The 14,953-nt window shown below is 42.9% G+C and overlaps 1 protein-coding gene across 1 annotated transcript in view; it reads right to left on the reverse strand.

Annotated features, from left to right (window-relative positions):
• The window catches only part of LOC148063048 (eukaryotic translation initiation factor 3 subunit H), a 46,486-nt gene that overhangs the window by 17,557 nt on the left and 13,976 nt on the right, over positions 1 to 14,953 (reverse strand). The window contains exons 3-4 of the mRNA XM_087778759.1: positions 5,941 to 6,108; positions 2,236 to 2,335 (exon numbers count right to left, since the gene is read on the reverse strand). Coding sequence (XP_087634885.1) covers positions 2,236 to 2,335; positions 5,941 to 6,108 — 268 coding nt within the window. The remainder of the gene's footprint in view (positions 1 to 2,235; positions 2,336 to 5,940; positions 6,109 to 14,953) is intronic.

Here is a 14,953-nt window from a genome sequence, read left to right on the forward strand (position 1 = left end):
CCGACTATTCCCTACGACGCACCCGACTATTCCCTACGACGCACCCGACTATTCCCTACGACGCACCCGACTATTCCCTACGACGCACCTGACTATTCTCTACGACGCACCCGACTATTCCCTACGACGCACCCGACTATTCCCTACGACGCACCTGACTATTCTCTACGACGCGCCCGACTATTCCCTACGACGCGCCTGACTATTCTCTACGACGCACCCGACTATTCTCTACGACGCACCTGACTATTCTCTACGACGCACCCGACTATTCCCTGCGACGCACCTGACTATTCTCTGCGACGCACCCGACTATTCTCTACGACGCACCCGACTATTCTCTACGACGCACCCGACGATTCTCTACGACGCACCCGACTATTCTCTACGACGCACCCGACTATTCCCTACGACGCACCCGACTATTCCCTACGACGCACCCGACTATTCCCTACGACGCACCCGACTATTCCCTACGACGCACCCGACTATTCCCTACGACGCACCTGACTATTCTCTACGACGCACCCGACTATTCCCTACGACGCACCCGACTATTCCCTACGACGCACCTGACTATTCTCTACGACGCGCCCGACTATTCCCTACGACGCGCCTGACTATTCTCTACGACGCACCCGACTATTCTCTACGACGCACCTGACTATTCTCTACGACGCACCCGACTATTCCCTGCGACGCACCTGACTATTCTCTGCGACGCACCCGACTATTCTCTACGACGCACCCGACTATTCTCTACGACGCACCCGACGATTCTCTACGACGCACCCGACTATTCTCTACGACGCACCCGACGATTCTCTACGACGCACCCGACTATTCTCTACGACGCACCCGACGATTCTCTACGACCCACCTGATTATATTCACTTTGACGCACCCGACTATTCTCTTTGACGCACCCGACTATTCCCTACGACGGGTGTGTCAGGTGTACTGGTGGATCTACTAACTTCTACACATGCAGGTCAAACTCTGATTCTTTAATTGTACCCAAAACTTTCATTTACTTTCTTGGCCCAAAACTGTGTTTTCCATTTTGGCCTCATTCCTGATTGAGTTCAATACCTCGAGTTAACCTGAGATCCTTCCGAGCCTCATTTGTAAAAATCTAAACCCTTAAGTAACGTGGTCCGAACAAAAGCACTGCAGCAGAAGAAGCGTCACACGAGGGTGTCGTGATTAAAACCCGTCCACGGGGAGCCTGGTGATTGATATTGGCACAATTATCCATCACTTTTTGAATACATATTGCATATGTTGACCTTTGCAGACCAGGCACTCGAAGGGGGCGTGAGACGCGAGGACGGCAGAGGACGTATGGCTGAAGACGCACTAATGTACTCTCGGATGGATGCAGTTCAAAGGGCTCAGAGTGTTTCACTTTAACAAGCTGCCGTGACACACACACACACACACACACACATCTGTGCGACATCAAAAACCACATGAAAGACCTGCAGCTCATTTGTGTGCGTTCATGAACGAAGGGAAACAAAGCTTCGTGGAAATATTCAGATCCTCGTGGTCAGAGTCCGGTCGTCTCTCCTGCGCTCGTTCAATCACCCGCTTATTGGAAACACTGATGGCAACAGACTGACGCCGCGATAAATCATAGCGACTAATGAAAAGCCGCAGAAAGCCGAGCGATCCTGACTCGGGGCCGGCGTGCGAGGTCAATAACGGAGAGGCTGGCGGCGCACGAACAGGTGGACCAACAGGAAAGAGAAATGAAATGATGCGGTTAGCTTCGCCGCGCTCGCCAAATAGACTCGCCACGAGTATGTGAGCTTTTTAAGGGGAAAGCGATTTAATACCTCGGGGACTTCGAGCGGCGGTTGCTCGTGGGTGTGTCGGCGTGTGTGTGTGTGTGTGTGTGTGTGTGTGTGTGTGCCGCATGTTGGCGTGCTGTGAAGAGCTCGGACTGCCCCGGAATGGCCGCTCATTACATTCATTTTTAGCTGCAATTTAAAAGCAATTATGTGAAGCCTCAGGGTCAGGAGAAGCATAAACATGGTACATTTGTTTGACGGCGCGAGCGAGCTGATAAATCATCATCAGCTTCCATCTCTGCTCCAGAACGACTCCCCCGTGGACGCACCCGTATTTACATCCACCGGGGGAGGAGGGGGAGGAGGATGGCGCAGGATCTGCATGTGACATCATCTCTAGGTGGCGCTGGATCAGCGCGTCTCTGCCGGACGTACTCACCCTTCAGGGGTGAAGTCCTTCTCTTTGCAGATCTCCATGAGTTTGGGGGTCAGTCTGTAGGCCTTGAGGGAGAGGGAGCCCTGAGCCGTCTTGATGGGATCTGAAAGAGACGACATGTTGTGTTAGGAACCGTCAGAGGATCCATTGATCCACGAGACCTCCAAGTTTTTGTCCTTTTCACTGAACTCATGGAGGTGCGGTCAGGGGAGGCAGTGCCTCACCTCTCGATTGCGCAATCCATCACAAACTGTGTCGATACATGCAATTAAAGCACCTGTTGCTGTATCTCTGAATGTCCAAGTAATGATCACAGATTTGATTTTTTTTTCAGTCCGTCTGATGTTTTTAACCATTAAAGTTTAATGTTGGTCTTATTTAGTTTCGATCAGAAATACAACTGCAAGTTTGAGGCGAACACGAATGAGCCTCAAACTATGTCACATCTCCATTGAAGCGAGAGACTTTTGGAACTAAAGGAAACAAGGTTTGACAACAAAGTGACGGAGGTTTGTGTGGAGACTCTTCACTGGGATGAACCTTCTGGGGTTCTAGTGACGTGAACCCTGATGGTGGCGACCGTCAATAAAGACAATATTCCATTAATTGTTGGATTATAGTTGAAAATTGTTGGATTATAGTTGAAAATTGTTTGATTATAGTTGAAAACTGTTGGATTAAAGTAGAAAATTGTTTGATTATAGTTGAAAATTGTTGGATTATAGTTGAAAATTGTTGGATTATAGTTGAAAATTGTTGGATTATAGTTGAAAATTGTTTGGTTATAGTTGAAAATTGTTGGATTATAGTTGAAAATTGTTGGATTAAAGTAGAAAATTGTTTGATTATAGTTGAAAATTGTTGGATTATAGTTGAAAATTGTTGGATTATAGTTGAAAATTGTTTGATTATAGTTGAAAACTGTTTGATTATAGTTGAAAATTGTTTGATTATAGTTGAAAATTGTTTGATTATAGTTGAAAATTGTTTGATTATAGTTGAAAATTGTTTGATTATAGTTGAAAATTGTTGGATTAAAGTAGAAAATTGTTTGATTATAGTTGAAAATTGTTGGATTATAGTTGAAAATTGTTTGATTATAGTTGAAAATTCTTTGATTATAGTTGAAAATTGTTGGATTATAATTGAAAATTGTTGGATTATAGTTGAAAATTCTTTGATTATAGTTGAAAATTGTCTGATTATAGTTGAAAATTGTTTGATTATAGTTGAAAATTGTTGCATTATAGTTGAAAATTCTTTGATTATAGTTGAAAATTGTCTGATTATAGTTGAAAATTGTTTGATTATAGTTGAAAATTGTTGCATTAAAGTAGAAAATTGTTTGATTATAGTTGAAAATTGTTGCATTAAAGTAGAAAATTGTTTGATTATAGTTGAAAATTGTTGCATTAAAGTACAATACTCCATTAGCTCCACTAGATGATCTAAATCTTAAATGGGGAATTGAACCAGTAGGTTCCTCACATGTCAGTAGTATTAAACCACAGCTCATCAGTCTACAGCTCCATCATAAAGTGACTCGCGGCTCATAAAGAGCAGAAACGATACATTTCCATCTCAACCAGGATCACTTCAATCCCCCGAAGGCGCTCGGATCCATTCAAGTGCTGCGGTATTGATTGACGTTTATACAAGCGGAGCCACGTGCCCCGGCTGACTGGGAGGCCGGCGTGAGAGTCTCAGAGGGTTCATGGGTCAGATGCTGGGAAGATGGATCTAAAGTCCATCATGGATTTGTAAGATCTGAGGACAAGTTATTTGAAGAAGCCTCTGAGAATCCGGAGAAAAGTGCTGCAGCCACAGAAAGTTTCATATCAAAAGCAGGAGGACGTCAATATGTGACGAACAGATCCACGTCCTGACGACTGGAGACACACGTCCTTGAGGACAGAAGGTCAGGAGTCCAGTGGAAGTGTTGCATTAATGTTGGGAAGGAAATTAAGTTTTGCTCAAGTGTGGCAGCATTTTAAACAGTTATGAACAAGAATCAACCTTCCATTGAAACTGAATGAAACACTATTGTTAACCTTCAGGATCAAACACTTGATTTTTGGGGTTATTTTAGTGAAGCTTTTTATTCAATCGCTGATGGAAGATTAGTGTTCAAATGACTCATTATTACTCAGTACTGATGAATGATCATAGAAGAAGCATTAAAGTGCATTTAACATAAATACAATTAAATGTAAGTACGAAATAAATGTTGTGTTCAATTAAATACGAAAGTATAGATAAGAGGCAGAAATACTTTTCCTCTCTTTGAACCATATCATCTTTGAAATATCATGTTGGATTATAGTTGAAAATTGTTTGATTCTAGTTGAAAATTGTTGGATTCTAGTTGAAAATTGTTGGATTCTAGTTGAAAATTGTTGGATTACAGTTGAAAATTGTTGGATTCTAGTTGAAAATTGTTGAATTCTAGTTGAAAATTGTTGGATTCTAGTTGAAAATTGTTGAATTCTAGTTGAAAATTGTTGGATTCTAGTTGAAAATTGTTGAATTCTAGTTGAAAATTGTTGGATTCTAGTTGAAAATTGTTTGATTATAGTTGAAAATTGTTGGATTCTAGTTGAAAATTGTTTAATTATAGTTGAAAATTGTTGGATTCTAGTTGAAAATTGTTGGATTATAGTTGAAAATTGTTTGATTACAGTTGAAAATGGTTTGATTATAGTTGAAAATTGTTTGATTCTAGTTGAAAATAGTTTGATTACAGTTGAAAATTGTTTGATTCTAGTTGAAAATTGTTGGATTCTAGTTGAAAATTGTTGGATTCTAGTTGAAAATTGTTGGATTCTAGTTGAAAATTGTTGGATTCTAGTTGAAAATTGTTTGATTATAGTTGAAAATTGTTGGATTACAGTTGAAAACTGTTTGATTCTAGTTGAAAATTGTTTGATTATAGTTGAAAATTGTTTGATTCTAGTTGAAAATTGTTTGATTATAGTTGAAAATTGTTTGATTATAGTTGAAAATTGTTTGATTATAATTGAAAATTGTTGGATTCTAGTTGAAAATTGTTGGATTCTAGTTGAAAATTGTTTGATTATAATTGAAAATTGTTGGATTCTAGTTGAAAATTGTTTGATTCTAGTTGAAAATTGTTTGATTATAATTGAAAATTGTTGGATTCTAGTTGAAAATTGTTGGATTCTAGTTGAAAATTGTTTGATTCTAGTTGAAAATTGTTTGATTACAGTTGAAAATTGTTTGATTATAGTTGAAAATTGTTTGATTATAGTTGAAAAGTGTTGATTCTAGTTGAAAATTGTTGGATTCTAGTTGAAAATTGTTTGATTCTAGTTGAAAATTGTTTGATTACAGTTGAAAATTGTTTGATTATAGTTGAAAATTGTTTGATTATAGTTGAAAATTGTTGGATTCTAGTTGAAAATTGTTTGATTACAGTTGAAAATTGTTTGATTATAGTTGAAAATTGTTTGATTCTAGTTGAAAATTGTTTGATTCTAGTTGAAAATCGTTGGATTACAGTTGAAAATCGTTGGATTACAGTTGAAAATCGTTGGATTATAGTTGAAAATTGTTGGATTATAGTTGAAAATTGTTGGATTCTAGTTGAAAATTATTGGATTACAGTTGAAAATTGTTGGATTACAGTTGAAAATCGTTGGATTACAGTTGAAAATCGTTGGATTACAGTTAAATCCATGAGCTTCTTACCGTAGATGAGCACCACGGACTCTTCGATGGCGTGCTGGTAGCTGAACTGGGAGTCGAGGAGAGCCCGGCTGACAAAAGAACCGTAGTACGTGGACTGGTACCACCCCACGTGCAGGTGGTCGATGTTAACGTGACGCAGTGAACGCATCATCTCCATCTGGTACTGGACTGTAGGAAGAAGAGGAAAAGGATGAGAACAGGAATATGTGACTCATGCCGGCAGAGACTTAAAATGGAGACGTTTGATAAAAGCCAATAACAGAGCTGGGATATTTCAGTGCGTAGATGTTGAAAGAGAAAGCATCAATCACGCCTCCCTGTTCATACATCCTGTGAAGAGAAGCAGCTGGACATGAAAACACTTGGAGATGCATCGCGGCGAGAGCCCGTCCATTACACCAGACACCTTCCAAGGATGCGCAGCCAGAAATACAAACAACCTTGCCACTCCTGTAAGTAACGCAGAAGGAAGAGGAAAAACAGCATCTCCATGAAGGCTCGCTGGAGGAGGCTGATAAATCAGGACATTATTGGGCAGCTGTGACCCCCCGGGACCCCCATCTCTACGGCACATCCTTCTTCTGCTGTGGCGGAGAACGAGAACAAAGCGACGGGAGAAGATGGAAGCGAACGTAGAACAGGAAGATGGAACGATCAAGGACGGAGGAAGGGATTCGTGACGCAGGAGGAGAAACGACATTTGACCCGTTTTTCTCTTTTAAAGTGTCTTTAAACAACTTTAAACAACCTGGTGTCAGTTCAACAAGAAGTACAGCATCTGTGAACTATTTCATCAAGTTTGAAAAAAACATTTTAAAAGATATGACACAGGAAAACTACACTCGCAGAGTAATATCTAACTTACATTTTGACAGACTTCTGAGTGAACGTAAAAAACGTTTGAGGTCAGCAGGTAAAACGACAAATAACACGAGGCGGGTTTTTGAAGAAATGTATGGTTTTAGGGTTTGCATAATAATAAAAAAAAACAAATAAATTAAGTTACTTGTGATTGATCTGTTAAGTTGGCGTCCAGTTAAGAGGGTCTACAAGAATACATATGTTTTGTCTGATAACCACTGGAAGGGATTTGCTATAAACGAATTAGAACTTTTGCATTTAGACAAAATCATGATATAATGTTATGAAGAAATATTTCAATGTAAGTAAGTTATTTTTATTTATATAGTACTTTTCCAGACCAGGGTCACAAAGAACTTAAACAATCAAAACAATATTCAATAAAGTACATACTTTAAAGATCAAGATAAAACTGATAACACAACAGGAGTTCCAGAAAATCAAGGAAAAGTCTTGAGATGTTTCATGAAAGAGTCAGTAAACTTGTGATTGATCTGTTAAGTCGGCTATAATTTAGTAGCCATTTGAAGAGGGTCTACAAGAATACATATGTTTTGTCTGATAACCACTGGAAGGGATTCGCTATAAAGGAATTAGAACTTTTGCATTTAGACAAAATCCTGTCATGACGACATATTTCAATGAACTTCCATGACGACAACAGTGACGTGCACTTGAAAGGATTTAGTGTTTGACGCACTTTGACCCCACTTGAAGCCAACCATGTGCATTCCAAGTACGTCAAATTAAAAGGGTTTGTCAGGCCACGTTCGGCCCCCGGGCCTCGAGTGTGAGCAGCACTAAGAGAGTGGTTAACACTGCGACCAGCACTGCCCCCCCACATGCAATGAAAACATAAATGTCAGCAGAAGTTAGCGAGGAGGAATGACAGTCGGCGAGGACCGGCTCTGGCCCGGAGCTCGCCTGCAGCGACTTCCAAAGATCTCAACGGGGAGCGAAGAAAAACCTGCCACCGAAATCACCTCCGAGCCAATCAGTGCAGGTACTTGTCCTTTGAATGCTGGCGGCGTGCGACGCTGCCCGACACCGGCATTATCGGGGAAATTGAGCACAAAGTGATCCATCTCAGAGTCGGGCGACACCAGCCCTCGACCAGACTTCAGGCCGACTCCTCGCAGGACGAGGCGACGGCGGCGCCGAACAAATGAGCATCCGAGCCTCCGTCAGCTCTTACTGGTCAAGTGTTAAAAGGTTTTGTACCGAAGGTCCTCATTTCTAGACTCACACAATAGATCCTACGGTTCACACGAGTAAAAGCTCCTCTAGCAAAAAAAAAAAAAAAGGTTGTGAAATCTCTAAAACATATTTCCTCGCCCAAGAAAGCGTGAGCGAGGGCTACATCATCTTGGTGGATGGCGTCGGTGCTCGCGATGACTTTTTAATAGAGCGGTGACGATTGTGCTGGTTGACAAAACCCCTGGAGCGCGAGAGACGAACAAATTCTTTACAGCGACTGGAATGATTCTACAAGGGCACGGGCAGACGTCGGCGCTGATGTGAGCGCGTTGAGTGATCGCTGAAGGCGACACTGAATGAAGTAATTCGCAGCTTTGCCTTTTTTTAACATTCATCTCTGTGACTGCGGCGCCGTCGCTGCTCGACGAACCGTCGCTTTCTTACCGAGAGACTTCGGCACAGAGTGAAGTCACAGGCGGCGGCTGGAGGTCGTGGAGGAGAGACACCGTTCACAACAGTTGTGGGTGTGAAGCGTCGACACGTCACTCCTTACGTTGAAACACTGAGAAGCTAAAGTGTCAAGTTGTTAATAACACATTGTGACGTTAAGCATCAATAAAGTACTTTGAGAACAAATGTTGTGATATTTAAAAGTATGAATATTTTCTTACACCCGTAACTCGGACTCTGAAGTTTGATTTACACAAAAATGAACGAGCGCTGTGAATATGTGCGTTTGTTTCTTCTCGTCTGGACTATTGTAACAGTTTATTTTCATGTCTAAACAAGAAGGATCGTCTCGCCTGCAGTTGATTCAGAATTCTGAGCCGCTCTAGTAGAAGAACTCACATTTCTCCTTCAAACTCTTCACTGGCTGCCAGTTTCTTTCAGGATCATTTTAAAATTCTGGTTCTTACTTTCAGATCTATTCATGGTCAGACCTTCCATCAGTGATCTGATCCAGACTTACACCCCAGCTCGGGCTCTGAGGTCTGTGGATCAGAATCTACTGATAGTTCCTGAACATCCGGACCAGAGGAGAGAAATCCTTCCAGACTGTTGCTCCTAAGCTTTGGAACCATCTGTGTGTTTGATGATCTACTGACTCCTTCAAGAAACATCTGTGTTTGATGATCTACTGACTCCTTCAAGAAACATGTGTGTTTGATGATCTACTGACTCCTTCAAGAAACATCTGTGTTTGATGATCTACTGACTCCTTCAAGAAACATCTGTGTTTGATGATCTACTGACTCCTTCAAGAAACATCTGTGTTTGATGATCTACTGACTCCTTCAAGAAACATCTGTGTTTGATGATCTACTGACTCCTTCAAGAAACATCTGTGTTTGATGATCTACTGACTCCTTCAAGAAACATGTGTGTTTGATGATCTACTGACTCCTTCAAGAAACATCTGTGTTTGATGATCTACTGACTCCTTCAAGAAACATGTGTGTTTGATGATCTACTGACTCCTTCAAGAAACATCTGTGTTTGATGATCTACTGACTCCTTCAAGAAACATCTGTGTTTGATGATCTACTGACTCCTTCAAGAAACATCTGTGTTTGATGATCTACTGACTCCTTCAAGAAACATGTGTGTTTGATGATCTACTGACTCCTTCAAGAAACATCTGTGTTTGATGATCTACTGACTCCTTCAAGAAACATCTGTGTTTGATGATCTACTGACTCCTTCAAGAAACATCTGTGTTTGATGATCTACTGACTCCTTCAAGAAACATCTGTGTTTGATGATCTACTGACTCCTTCAAGAAACATCTGTGTTTGATGATCTACTGACTCCTTCAAGAAACATCTCAAGACACTTTTATTTGTTCAGGCTTTTCCCTGATTTTCTGGAACTCCTGTGTTGTTCTCAGTTTTATCTTGATCTTTAAAGTATATACTTTATTGAATATTGTTTTGTTTGTTTAAGCGCTTTGTGACCCTGGTCTGGAAAAGCGCTCTGTAAATAAAAATTACTTACTTTAATAAATACACAAATTGAAAAAGCTACTTATCTCATATTTTACCATTATAACACAACTTACTGAAACGAACCATAAAAAGCTGCTGATCCATCAACAGTGTAAATGTGCTCACGCTGGGATGTTCAACAGACTCAGACACCAGTGAAGACACCTTCGGCGATGATGTCGTTTGTTCACCAGTGAGCTAATCGTTGGTGACGTCGAGGTGAACTACATCAGACCCTGCGTGACGCCGAGGGCCACATGAGCGCCAGAGTGCGTCTGCTTGTATCTTTTAACGCGAGAACTTGTGTCACAAATCATCACAGTCGCTGTCGTGATAGCATGACGGGGTTCAGGCTGGGAAGGTCCGACAGAGTTGGGACTCAGTACGTGATGATTCTCCGTCTATACAAATGGACTGGACTCATGTCTGCAGGTCCATCGTGTCCCTCAGAGAACAACAGAATAGTTCCTCACCCTTTGACTCCTGAGAACTAGGTATCTGTGAGTTGGATCCAACACGTGGATCAGTACCACAGTAGCAGACCGGTCTGTGTGAGGTTCAGTCAGTGTGACCCGGTGAACCCTGTAAATCATTTCCTGCAGATAAGATTGTTTTATCACCTTATCGCGCACTTATCTCGAGAACATTGATTTCATTTTCATTCATGATTGATCGCTGGCCGCGAGTGAGGCTGATAGGATTCTTCAGCTCGCTCGGCTGTTCTTTAACTGCTAGCGTCCAGCTCGAAGGTCAGCTGTCCGAATCGATAGAGCGGCAGTATAGTCTCCCCGGCGTCTCTTCCCTCCAAAATTGAGGCTTAATCCTGTCTGACAAGTGAAGCGTCAATCAAACCCTACAGTTGCAGGTAACGATATCAGGTTTGGAATCAAAATTGATTCCGAGCTTCACTGTCCAGGAACAGAGCAGCAACTGTGTGGTTTTACTTCTCAAAGGTTTATTTAAACGCACCTCATCGCTCGCTTGATGTTGTGCGTTTCCATTTGTGTTGTTGATCCATGAAGTTTACAGGAAGCGTTAGACTTTAGATCTATTTGCGTTTTTCTTTGAAGACGCTTTCCTTTTAAACAACAACTATTTTTAGCCGCGTTCCTGCGAGCGAATAGAAACGTGCTTCGCTCGTTTGCTTTCCTGTGCTTGTGTATCGCGGGCATGTTGTTGTTTTTAAAACTTTTAAATGGTTTATGCCCAGCACCACTGGATGGATTTATCTCAGGTGTCCACCTGGAGTGAACAAATGGTGTCTAATTGAAGAGTGGAGACGTAAAAATGGAAGCTCTGAATTGTCTCCAGGCTGTTTCCGTCTTCTACGAGACCAGAGAATCAACGAGATGACACACGGCTCTGGAAAGAAGGAACGGAAACGTTGAGCATCAAATCTCAATCACGTTGTTCTGCGGAGTAACTCGACAGAGCTGCTCATTAATTAACTTCCTGGTCGGACGTAAACGAGAGCAAATATTTTGACAGACTGCAAATCGTTTTCGGCAAAAAACAAAGTTACTTGTCAGTTTTGATGTTTTGCGAGTCAGCTATTAAATTGTGTAGGAAACGTTGTTTGAAACATGTGTGCGAGGGCGGCGCTGACAGGATCATCAACAGTGAGATGCAGGTCATTAATATTTCCTCAAAAGCAGCTTCAGCATTAAAGCGGTTTCTCTTCCGACTTCGTGGGAAGGCGTGAGATCCAGGAAAGCATCCGGTGTCGTCCTCTCGTCTGGAGACGCAGGTTTGGATTGTTGGAGAGTCATTGTTGGTCCATCGCTGGTGTCAGTGGGCGCAACAACGAACCCACAATGGGCTCATTGTGTGTTTGTTCTGGAACGCCGACTGTCCGGGTTCCAACTGGCGCCGCGAGTCAGGTGCAATTAATCTTTGTTAGGCGAGCCCGGCGGAGACTTGTCGGCCCAACATGTGCACATCCTCCGGAACAAAAGATGCATTTAGAGCTTTCGAACAACACGTCCGAACAAGTTCCACCGTCTGAGAACTGTACTTGAATACCTGGCCCAGATGATCCTGTAACCTCCTTGGCAGAGGTAATGAAGACAGCAGTCTAACAAAGCATCTTTCCAAAACACAGGTGCTGGATCAGAAGATGTTATTCTGTGTCTATACTTGGCTGCTGTTAACCCTTTGTGAGCAGAAACACTCTCCAGCCCAGAGTTTGACAATCTCCACAGGAAATGACAATCTCTCCTCCACAGTAACTCCTCAATGTCGTTTATCTTTCAAAGGAATTTCACAGCGTCCTACACTTGGAAACTCTTCACAGGGGCATCCATTTCAGCTCACTTGATTCCCACTGTCCATCTTCCCCAATTCCTTTCCTCCCTGCTACTCAATCTTTTGCTTGGTTGCCCTTATTTTCACACTTTAACTTCCTCCGCTGTCATCTCGCCATCAACCCGCCGCCGGCTTCTGATCCTCTCCCCGAGGCGACCGCACCCCGACTGTTTTCATTTGGTCTCATTCTTGTCACATCTGTCTCTCCTCGCCTCCCCCTCAGCCCACCTGGATCAGCAGGAACGCTGCCTCTCGCCTCCTCGCGGACGGCGGTGAAAGTTAATGGTTAGGATCGTGATCAGAGGATGAATAAAACAGTGGAACTGTTGATGGTGCCCCGGGGATCCACGCTTGTGATTTACAGCACCAGGCGAGCGCCCCAGAATCAGATGCAGAACCAACCAGTAGCCGTCAAATCGACAGGAGAGAATTTCAGCAGGTGACACGGGACGAGAGGATGGGTTCGGATGGAGACAAATCATTCCCCGGTTCTCTAATGATGACAATGCAGATCATGGCTGCGATATTGACCTTCCAAATGGTTTGTAATTAGCCTCATTAAGAGGAGGAAATCGATGTCCAATTTAGGAGAGGGATCTTGTGATGGGCCAGTCATTACCAGAAACGGGGCCAGCAAACTTTCAGGGAAACAGCTTCTTAAACTGGCGAGTGAACTAGTGACAGTGGAGTTCAAAGTTGCCTTCGCTTGAATAAAGCAGGACGTGAGTTTATTCTTCACCTGAAACCATCTTCTGATGAAGACTTCCTTCCACGTCACACCAGGTCAAGATACCCGGGCCCTGGCTTTATCTGCAGGAATAGAACTCCTACATCCAGCTCTTTTAGCTCAGCTCTATCTTCACTGTGACGCGCATTGTCGCTTCGATCTCTTCCACAAGTCCTGAGAGCCCAAGATACACCAGCAGCTGAATCTCGACTTCAGCTCGGACAAGACATACCACCATGTTCTCAGACTCCATCATGCTTGACATTGATGTGTCATCTTTTACTTGAGGTTCTAGCCCTATAGTCGTAGACAGATGTTCTGCCACATGCTCTACCCTCGCGTCTGCAGCAGCTTCTACAGGCTCGTCTTGTGCGTCTCGAACCTAAAGGATAAGAACTTTGAATGTTCATTAGGAAGCAGAGAATTTAACCGTGTCCTCTTGGCAGAATCTAACAAGTCTACGGCTTAGGGTGACTTGAGGTGCTTTAATCGTGGCTTCTCCAGTGAACTTTGAGCCAAATTCATGTTTTAATCCGTCTGAAAATGAGCGTCAGACACGGTGAGACGTGGGGTGAGTAAACTGTGACGGCAGAGCCTCCGAGGTCTCCAGGGTTGTAATTGTGACTGGCTCGTTCACAGGGAGGAGAGTTGGTGCAGATATATTCACAGGGAATTTGAACTGGAAGGCCGGTTGGATGAGCCAACTCACATTTGGCTTCCTATTTATAAAAATGGGTGGTAATCTGGTAACGACAACTGCTGCCTTGAAGAGTTCCAACACCATCAATTCAGCCTTAATGGGGTCTTTGAATCGTGTCATTCGGTAAAACCACCTTCAGAGCACCAGGAGGCGCTGTTTCAGTGAAGATTCAGGATCAACTGACCCGGTCAGACGTTGACTAGAAGACGCAGGTGAGTTTGATGGTTTCTGCTCCAGCTTCAGTTCGTAAACGCAGCTCGAACCGCTCGAGCCAGTCGAGATAGAAAATAAACACAGCGCTCGCCAAAAGGAGAAGCTGAAGAAAATGATGAAGCTCCGTTGGAGTCAACAGAGCCAGGAGGACTGCCAAGAGGACCACTTGTGTTGGGCAGTTTGTGTTCTGGCAGCAGAGCACGAGACAGAAGGAAGTGTGACGTCCAAGAGGAAGTAAACGCAGCACACCAAAATATTCCCATACGAGTCCGAGTGTGACGCTCAGATCTTTATATTATCGTCACAGAATTTGCCGATTCTTTTCTTGGACTTTAGCAGTACTTCAAACTTTTTTTTTCTCATCTGCAAACCTGATATATTTGGAATTTTGCCATTTCTATTGTTGACCACAAGTTAATTAATAGTGAGAAACATTCATCAAACTCCAAATGTTGAAATTAGATAGAAATATAGATTGACTTTATTAATCCCTCTGGAGAGGCTCCTTCAGGGTACTGGGTATTCTGGAAATACAAAATAACCCATTATTTACTCTTAAGATGTCAAATAAATTTAGATTCATATCAGCGATTAATCACTGCAGTCAAGTTTAGATCCAAAGTGCTGTGAATCAATACCTGCGAGTGTTGACAGAGAGTGGAGAAGATTCAAAAGTCGAAGTGAAGGACAGAAAGCGCTGATGTCACGAGTGTCAGATAAACACGAGTATAATGTCGGCTGTCGTCAAAGTCTCGGCTTTTGTGCGGAGAGACCGGCGCTGTCTGGCCCAGCTTGACTGTCTGCTCTACTGATGAGATTCCGTGTTATCGCTGGATGTGACCGTTATCCTCTCATAATGGCTCATTCACCGTGAACCCAAATCCTCTCAAAGTAGCGAGGGCAGGGGCGGCTGCTAATGTGGCCGGCTTGACATCATTTGACTCCTTCGTGCTGCATATACTGGCGTTCAAGTGAATAGAAATGTAAAGTTACCCTGAGGCTCACACCAGTGAAGGAACGATTGCG

The sequence above is a fragment of the Callionymus lyra genome, chromosome 17 (assembly GCF_982586985.1).
Source record: "Callionymus lyra chromosome 17, fCalLyr1.hap1.1, whole genome shotgun sequence".
NCBI classification, from domain to species: domain Eukaryota; kingdom Metazoa; phylum Chordata; class Actinopteri; order Syngnathiformes; family Callionymidae; genus Callionymus; species Callionymus lyra.